Source organism: Eretmochelys imbricata, chromosome 22, assembly GCF_965152235.1.
Source record: "Eretmochelys imbricata isolate rEreImb1 chromosome 22, rEreImb1.hap1, whole genome shotgun sequence".
Classification (NCBI taxonomy): domain Eukaryota; kingdom Metazoa; phylum Chordata; order Testudines; family Cheloniidae; genus Eretmochelys; species Eretmochelys imbricata.
In genome coordinates, this window is record NC_135593.1 from 20,691,125 (window position 1) to 20,699,966 (window position 8,842).

The following is an 8,842-nucleotide window of genomic DNA, read 5'->3' on the forward strand; positions in this document are numbered from 1 at the left end:
CTCTTTAAAAATATGTTCTAGTTCAAGCACAATTTGTATAGGCTGGAGGCGGGAATTCCTGGGTGAAATTCCATGTGAGCTCAGCCTCCATTAACTGACCAGAGACTCCCTGACTCTATGAGTGGTAACCTGTGGGATTTCCCTCACACACTCCCATCCTGGCACCCAGCCTGGAAGCCAGCCTCACGCTCCAAGCCTCAGCGCAGCCCCTGAGGCGGGAAGGTCGACGCCCGGCCGGGCCGTGGGCCTGCGTAAGGAGTCTGTGTGGACTCGCGTCCGGTGGCGCAGTGTGGGCGGGAACCAGACGATGGGGTGGGCGCGCGTGCTCGCTGCTCCCTCCTCTACGATCGCTACGCACAGAGTCGTCGGTCGAGGCAGGCGCCTTAAGATGGCGGCGGTCGCCGGGCCGGGCTCCTAGCTCAGCCATGGGGGTATTTTACTGCCCCCTTTGCCACCTCACCGCCTTTGTGGGTCGGCGCCACCTCTACAGCGCTAGCCACCAGCGACGGCTCCGGGAGGCGCTCGGCCGCCTGCAGGCCAAGGTGAGAGCCGGGAGCCTCCGCACTCCCGCTGCCTCTCCAGTAGCTGGGCAGGGAGCTGCTGCCCGCGCTTGGGGGCTGCCTGCTGGGATACAAGGGAGCTTGGGGTGTGGAGCCGCGCCGTCGAGCGGGAGGGGGCGGGGAGCCAGGACGCCTGGGTTCTGTCCCCAGCTCACAGTTTGACCTGGAGTGCGGTACGTCTCTTCCCTGTGTCTCTGCTTCCCCATCAGGAAATATGAGGCTCAAACATTGCGGATCTGTCAGGCACGCTAAATGTGAAATAATAGAGGTGCTTGGGCTTCACACAACTTCTCTTTGGTGGCAACTAAGTCAGCATTTCCCAGAGCATGGACTGTGGGCCTCCAGGGGTGGGAGACGCGCCACAAGGGTGTAACCAGACACTGCCATTCTCCCTTAGCCCACCTTTCTGAGGGTTTTTTTTAAAGTAAGTTTCTAACTTTTTTGATTGTGAAGAAAAGATCCAAAATGTGAAGTGAGTGTAAATGATGCAGAGATGTCCAACAGAGTTTGGCCACCCAAACCACTAATTCTGAGATGTGACCAGCCCTCTTCATTTCAGTGGCTACTTATGCCAATGTCAGTCAAAGGCTAAAGCTATGCCACTGGCAGTTGAACCACAAAACTTTTGTCTTTGAGGTGTTAAGAAAACACTCCTCTCGAAGGACAAAGTTTTGTTGACGACAAGCGCCAGTGTGAACAGCACTTTGTCGGCAGGAAAACCGACAAACAGCAACTATACTGTGCGACTTTTAGCGGCATGGCTGTAGCGACACAGCCAGGTTGTGAAAAACTGTGTGGTGTAGACAGAGCCTTAGACTTCATTGCGGGGGAAAAAGTTTGTTTTTATGTTGAGATAGCTATGTTGATATAAAAGTCTGTTAGAGTCATCAGTAGTTTTTACCTGGATGTAGCTAGTTGATGTAAATCCCACATGGCGGATATAAGGTTGACATTGATGTAAAAACTACTTGGGCCTTGTCACCACTTGTTTACGTAGAGATAGGTATCTCACCTTAGCTATCGCCATGTAAACAACATCTTTTTCTGCCGTGAAGACAAAGCCTAAACATCAACATTAACTATTTTCAGAGTAACAGCCGTGTTAGTCTGTATTCGCAAAAAGAAAAGGAGTACTTGTGGCACCTTAGAGACTAACCAATTTATTTGAGCATGAGCTTTCGTGAGCCACAGCTCACTTCATCAGATGCATACCGTGGAAACTGCAGCAGACTTTATATATACACAGAGAATATGAAACAATACCTCTGAATATTGTTTCATATTCTCTGTGTATATATAAAGTCTGCTGCAGTTTCCACGGTATGCATCTGATGAAGTGAGCTGTGGCTCACGAAAGCTCATGCTCAAATAAATTGGTTAGTCTCTAAGGTGCCACAAGTACTCCTTTTCTTTTATTAACTAAGTGTATGGGGGAAGGGGAGATGAGAGTTCAGAGGACTAGCTGGGTGGAGGAGCATGAGACAAAGATGTATACATTAAAAGGCATAGCCCTTTTCAAGCAGACGATGGGAGTGTAGGGGCCATGATTCGTTCAATTTTTGTAAAGAGGCTCCGCTTTCAAAAATTTGGTAAACACCAGCTAATTCGCTTCTCTTCCCTCCTTCAATCAGGTGCAGTTGGCTCGGAAGATGATTAAAAATGCAGTGGTCGTGAAGTATGACGCAGGGGAGCATGAACAACTCTTCTGGTGTCTCTGCTGCAAGCAGGAGGTGAAAAGGCACCTGAGCCATGGGAGCCTGACAGTGCTGTATGGGGGACTTCTGCAGCACATGGCCAGGTAGGGTGTCCACAGCCCTGTCTGCATCCCGGGGGATGTTACATGGTTTAATAATACTTTGTATGTGCATAGCTCCTTAACTCTGAGGCACAGAGATGAAGTGACATGCTTCAAACCATATAGTGAATCAGTGGCGGAGCTGAGACTAAAACCAAGGAGTTAGTAACTAGATTCCTGCTGTAACCAATTTGATATGCTTGTGTAGGACAAGAAGTTAACATAATTCCGGTTCTGCTGAAGTTTCTGACAGCCCTTAGTCTTTATTCCTCCCTTGCCACTGACTTGCTATGTGATTTTGGGCAAGTCACTTCCCTTCTGTTTACCTCCATGATCTTATGTGGAGGTTGTGAGAACTAATTGTAAAGTGTTTGATGCAAGTTGCTTAACATGTGCAGCTTTCTTAATTTGTCCACTCCAAAAGTGAATAACTAAAGAAAACACATCCAAGATGGTCTTCAGTTTATATTTCTAAAATGTGCTCAACCTTATTTACATACAGAATCTATATTAAGTGTCTCCTGGGGAGCACATGATGACAATTCAGATATGGAAGTGTTGATCTTAAAGAAAACCCACTGCTTAAAATCCAGTTACCTTAACAACATTAAACTAGTAACTTAAATGACTCCTAACTCTTCCAGTATAGTTATCCACAAATAATATTTTAATGGTAGGTCTGTATAATATTGTACTTCTAAAAAAAACTTACTGAAATGAGATGCAAGCTTTGTATAGCTTAGTGAGATAACACTTTGCTGTTCCATAAATCTTTCCTTATTAAAGTGTGTTTGCTCAGAGACAGCTTTCATTAGCTTTTGTGTGGACTTATTTGTGAGATATAGGAAGAAGAAATGCTCAACACTCTAGAACTACAGTGATGACCATGATACAACTATCCAGGGAGACAGACGTGCTCTCTGCGTCTTTCAAGGCTTCTGCGATTCAGCCAAAATTCTACATCGGAGAAGGGCATGAACCAAACACCAGATTTTAGTGGTGTGTGGCACCCACACACGCCTTTTGAATGCAAAATTTTTATTCTATACTTTGCGTTTTCATGTTGCTTTAATGAGCAATGAAAACCAATACCTGTAGTGTTACAGCATATCTTACCTGCTTCCAATATCCGTTTCTCTTGGTATCCTTACCTCTCTATTTTTTGTCACATAACCATGGGCAACCCAGAAAGCTGCTCTATCAGTGTAAGTTAATAAATATATCTGTTTGAGATAAGCTGTTAAGGAGACATCTATGCCAGTTATTAATCATGTGCTCTCTACTTAATTTAGATTGGGAGTTCAGGCTTTAAGTGATTTAATCAAACTTGGTTTTATTCTTTTTTCTTTTTTTCTTTTAAAGCCTGGAGCATAAAAAAGAAGCCAACAAGTTCTGGTGGGAGAACAAAGCAGAAGCCAAATTAAAGCAGCAGTTTCTGATTTCCTCTGAGGAGTATGAAAGGTATGTAGGCACCTTGTCTGTTTCTTTGCTTAGGGGTATAGGATTTGCTACATTAGATCCAACTGTTGATTCAAAAGTCTTTGGAACAGAGATGTTTTAGTGTGTGTATTTATGGTGTATAAATAAATAGCCCAGACTCCTGCTTTGAGCAGCAACCAGTATCTGATACCATCATCCCCTGCACCTGGCTAGTTACATTGTGCTAGAGATGATTTTCTGACTTGCCCCAAGTGATCACCTCACTTTGTCGAGCATAAGATTAGCTCACCTTCTATTAGCATCATTATTAAAAAAAAAAGCTGAGTCATAATATTATCCAGCCGTGTGTTTCATCTAGTCATATATACATTGCAAAATGTTATCATTCATCATAGCTTATCTTCCACGGGCTTTACAACCAGTAACTAATTAATCCTTGCAGGGTCCCTGCAAATGTAAGCCACCTTATCCCTGTCTTACAAATAGGGAAACTAAGGCACAGAGATTCAATGTCAGAGGTTGAGGTAGAAATTCAGGTGTTCCCAGCAGTTCAGCTGTCAGTCTAACTCAGGCCACAAAAGTGACTGATCTCTCAAATACTCTTTCAGGTTCAAATCATCACTTGTCAAAGCTCTGGATGCTTTTGAAGAAAAAGAGGATGAGGTCATTAAAGAGGTGAACAGAGATGTCCTAGGTGTGCTGTGCCTGACTTACCTGTTTGCTTTGCCTTTTGTCCTCATTCTGTTTTTTGCTTTGTTCAATTCCAGATGGCATCCCATATCCGAGAAGTGGAGCAGAGCAGACAGGAAATGGTACATGCTGTCTTAGAGGTTTGTTTTCCCAGGATGCACCTGAGCAGTATCCAGCAAATGATTGTTTCCACAAGCCCTCTGAGTTCTTATAAATGGCTATTTTCTGCATTGATTCTTAAGTTGAAAGTACATACAATTTACTTCTAATAACTTGTTCTCTCACTGACCAGTCGGGAGATTCTGATGTGACAATTGATAGGACTGCTGCTCTGTGGCTGCAAATCTCTGGCTTCATTCAGGTGTGGTTATCTGTCTCACAGATAGTGCAGTGCTTATGTTTGAGTGATCGTGGTGACTGAAATCTTCTTATCCTTGCTAGTCCTTCTAGGATAGGGTTGGATGTGGGTGACAGAGAAGGAATCTGGAATAAAATGTACTATTATACCAGCACTGGGGGAAAACTAGACACTTAAATACCCTTGTTTATAAGATACTAGTATGTATGTTACCTTCATGCATTGCATTCTCTAAAGAAGCACCTGGAACCAGATATATCCTCTTGCTGGGAATTCAGTCTTTCACTTACAGGGGATGGAATCTGTTTGGCCTTTTTGACTATACTCAAACAGACTAGGTAAAGTTATTGGCCCTTTTATCTTTTTAAAAAGGGCAAAAATTGTCTGACTCCATAGAAAGGGCATTGTGATATTGTAGATTCACTCAATGACTCCAGTTCAAATTGCTCCATTTACAGATAAAAAAGATTGCACTTTATAACTGTAGGTGCTGCAAGCACCCTGGGATCCTCAAGTAAGTCTGGCTCCATCCTCCTCAGCAATAAATATTCTGCAATTTGAACCTATCTTACAGTTCTGTTGGTGATTCACAAGCCATTGAAAAGAGCTCCCTCTCTCTATTTGTTTTCTCTTGCTAGCACTGCAGAGCCAGGGCAAACAAAAAAAAATGTTAGTATCTACGCTGAAAATTCCCCCTTTCCTTGCCTCCAGAACACAAATATTGAATGTATGATTGCAATATGAGGTGTTTCATAAAACAGGAAGGGCCTTACTGTTGAATACCAGAAAAAATGTTTATTTTTCCTGAATCAAACTCAGCCTCAAACCGAGACAGAATTTTGTGATGAATCCTCTGCCTTCAGTACACCTGGAGGGCATAAAAGGTAAGAAATCTGCCTTTTATATCATCGTGTGTGTCCCTTCTGCTTAGGAGTTTTGAATTTGGTGAAATGCTGAGTAGCATTTATCTAGAGTTACTAACACTGTTTCCCTGGTCAGTATAGTTAGGACATTGATGACTATTGCTATCACTGTACCATTTCTCTGAGTTAACACAGTTCTCAAGAGCAGCAGCAGGCACCTTCAGCCGTCTGCAAACCCCTAGTGGGCAAATTAATCTTTCCTTCAGTATCCTAGAACAAACAATTAATGTTACCCTTTCTGAAAAGGTGGATAATGTCCTGCCTCCAAAACGGTGTTTTCAGGACTAAACTTTGCAAAGAACTAGACTGTCGGAGTGCTTTATAAATGCTAATTATTGTTTGCTGCTGAATTTCCTCTCCTCGTCCCCATTAAAAATCTCCAAACTTGAACACACTGAAGTATTTATGCCTCACCTGTTTCCCAGAAAATGTATTTAACAATTTCATGGTATAGGTTGAAAAACATTTGCTGTTGTCTGGATACCAAATGCCTCCTCTCACAGGGTATTTTGGCTCCTGTGTTCTAGTGACTTCACCATCATCACGGAAGAGCAGCTTGGTCCAAGTGTGATTCAGATAACACCTGATTTAGATTGGATGGAAGAAAACCATGCTCTGACTTTTATTGGCCACCAGGTAAGGTTGGAGAGGGGCTTACAGAGTCACTTTCCTATTTTCATGAGTACTGGTATTTCAGATCATAGCCAATGGAATTCATACTTTTAGCATTTGGTAAGAAACAGAATTATGGTTTGTAGGCTTCCCCAGTGGCATAGCTACTGCGAAAGCAACCCAATGGATTTCAGCAACTGAGTGGGTGAAACTCTTCACCCTGAAACATGGAACTTCTGTTTCACTAACTGAATGTTTTCTAAAAGAAATGCACTGAAAATGAAAGATCCCTAGTACACGCTATCTATTAGATGGTGATAGAGAAAAAGACACTTATTCTTTGTTTATCTTTATTTCAAAGTTTCATTAGGGGAGGGAATTTCAAATGGAATTCATAATCCCATGAGCTGCTTATTTTCATGATCAGGTTCCCCTTGTTTATTTGTCCATACTTGAAGATCTATGCAATCCAATAGTTTATTAATTGTTACTGTTTTTTAGTGTCTCTCTCCTGTGGTAGTACAAAGTTACAATAAAAGTTGCTTTTTTTTAAATCCTCCAATTCTAATTGGGATTTTCTTAATTTTTTGAAAACAGGAATCTGAAGGGAAGGGAAATGTTCACACAGGTACATGTTTAATTGTTGCCAGGGTTTTTCACTTTTACGACCTTATCAAATGTTTCTGGGCTGAATCCAACAGAAGACTGCAAAGTAACTTAAAAACATAAAATTGTGGCAGGAGTCTGAGAACTGTTAACTGACTTTAGGTATTAGAATTGGGTGGAGCAAAATCAGGCTTGTAATGGAAACTCCTTTGAAACTGTAATTGTATAGTTGCAAAGTATGAACTGTCATGGTTCTTAGCTGTCAAAATTGAGATGCTTAGTCCTTTATTTTTTCCACAAAGGAGGAAGCACACAGTATAGTACTTCCAGGAGAAAGCCATTTCACCACTGATTTGTTAGGGAAACTCTGTATGCAGAAATTTGGGCGTACTTTTCCTATCCTCTCCCCCTAGGTCTGTATTTAGTGTTATTTCAGTAGCCCAGCACATTCCCTATTACCTCCTAGGTGCCAAACCTCCTTGGCTGATGCAGGATGAAGAGGAATTTGGAAGTAAACATCAGATTGGACCTTCATATGAGGAATTTCTCAAAGAACGTGAGTGGCTTTGGATATTACTACTTGAATATATTGAGGTGAGGTCTAGTTTTATTTAAGAAGAAAATCACTATACATAGAATGGTCTGCTATGAAGTCTGAGAAATATGCATATAAGACTAAGTGGTGCAGGGTAGATGAGATACATTAAACTCTGCATGGAGGCTAGGTAATGATGATTTTCTGATAATCCTGGAGATGAATTCCAGTTAGTCAGACTCTAGTAAGGGGAAAGAGGAAAAAAAAAAAAATCCTCTTCAGAAAGAGACCAGTATTCTCCCAACCACTTTTTCTGTAAGTTTACCTAAAATGTTTGATAGAACCTCTTCACTCTCTCTGAACTAATGATTCTTAGAGGAGAAGCAGAAGCTGAAAAAACTTCCAACAAATCGTGTTGGTGCCAACTTTGATCACACCTCTGAGACAGGTGAAGGCTGGCTTCCCTCCTTTGGGCGGGTCTGGAATCATGGCAGAAGGTGGCAATCCAGGTAAGCATATATGTATGATGGGCTGACATTAAATTCAAGAGGTGAGGTTCCTTGTACATATACAATGTTGGCAATTTGTAGGAAAGGAATTTCTCAAATGATCATTGACAGAAGTAGTAGTAACATGTATTGCTGAAAGTAGTAAGAGGAGTTAGTGCTCCATGTGTGAAGCCTTGGAGCTGTCAAATTCTATTGCTGAAATATCTCACATGCCACCTTTTAAATAGTCATGTCTCTACTGCAGAAATACTGAGTACAACACTAAGTACAGAGTTAGATTTGTGAACAACACTACTGAATTACAGGGGGTGCTGTTTGCCATAGCTACCTGAAGAGTAGAAACATCCTTATGAAATATTTAGACTGTGATAACACTCCCACCTGAAAGTGCACATAAGTATTGCTGATTATAGTATGTTTCCTAGCATGCTGCATTCTCCAACCTGACTTTTTCATGGATTTTTTTTTTTTAAGACATCAGTTCAAAGCTGAATCAGGTAAAGAAAAAGGAAGGAAGACCCGAAAAAGACCAAAATCTGAGGTTCAATGAAAAAGCACGCATCACCTAGTATTTAGTATACAAAGCGTATGTTAATGCTGTTATATTTACTGTATATCCAGCTATATAGAAGACATGAACTCAAACTAATTTTGAGTATCTACCTTTATTAAAATTATGCTTAAGTGGGAGTTCACTGTGCTGTCCTACAGTGTAGATGAAAAGGAGGCCAAGGCATCTTTGGCCAGAGCTGTCACATATCATCAAGATGCTTGAGATTTTTTTACTCCATCTCACCCCCTTAAGAAGACAAAG

General features: G+C 41.8%; 1 protein-coding gene across 1 annotated transcript; it reads left to right on the plus strand.

Annotated features, from left to right (window-relative positions):
* The first annotated feature begins 328 nt into the window (after positions 1-328).
* Positions 329-8,718, plus strand: CENATAC (centrosomal AT-AC splicing factor). The gene is made up of 11 exons (XM_077839860.1): positions 329-542; positions 2,192-2,358; positions 3,718-3,816; positions 4,404-4,470; positions 4,563-4,625; positions 5,663-5,727; positions 6,294-6,402; positions 6,976-7,006; positions 7,451-7,540; positions 7,896-8,028; positions 8,503-8,718. The coding sequence occupies exons 1-11, from the start codon at positions 426-428 to the stop codon at positions 8,576-8,578; spliced, it is 1,017 nt and encodes a 338-aa protein (XP_077695986.1). The 5' UTR covers positions 329-425; the 3' UTR covers positions 8,579-8,718.
* The last annotated feature ends 124 nt before the right edge of the window (positions 8,719-8,842 follow it).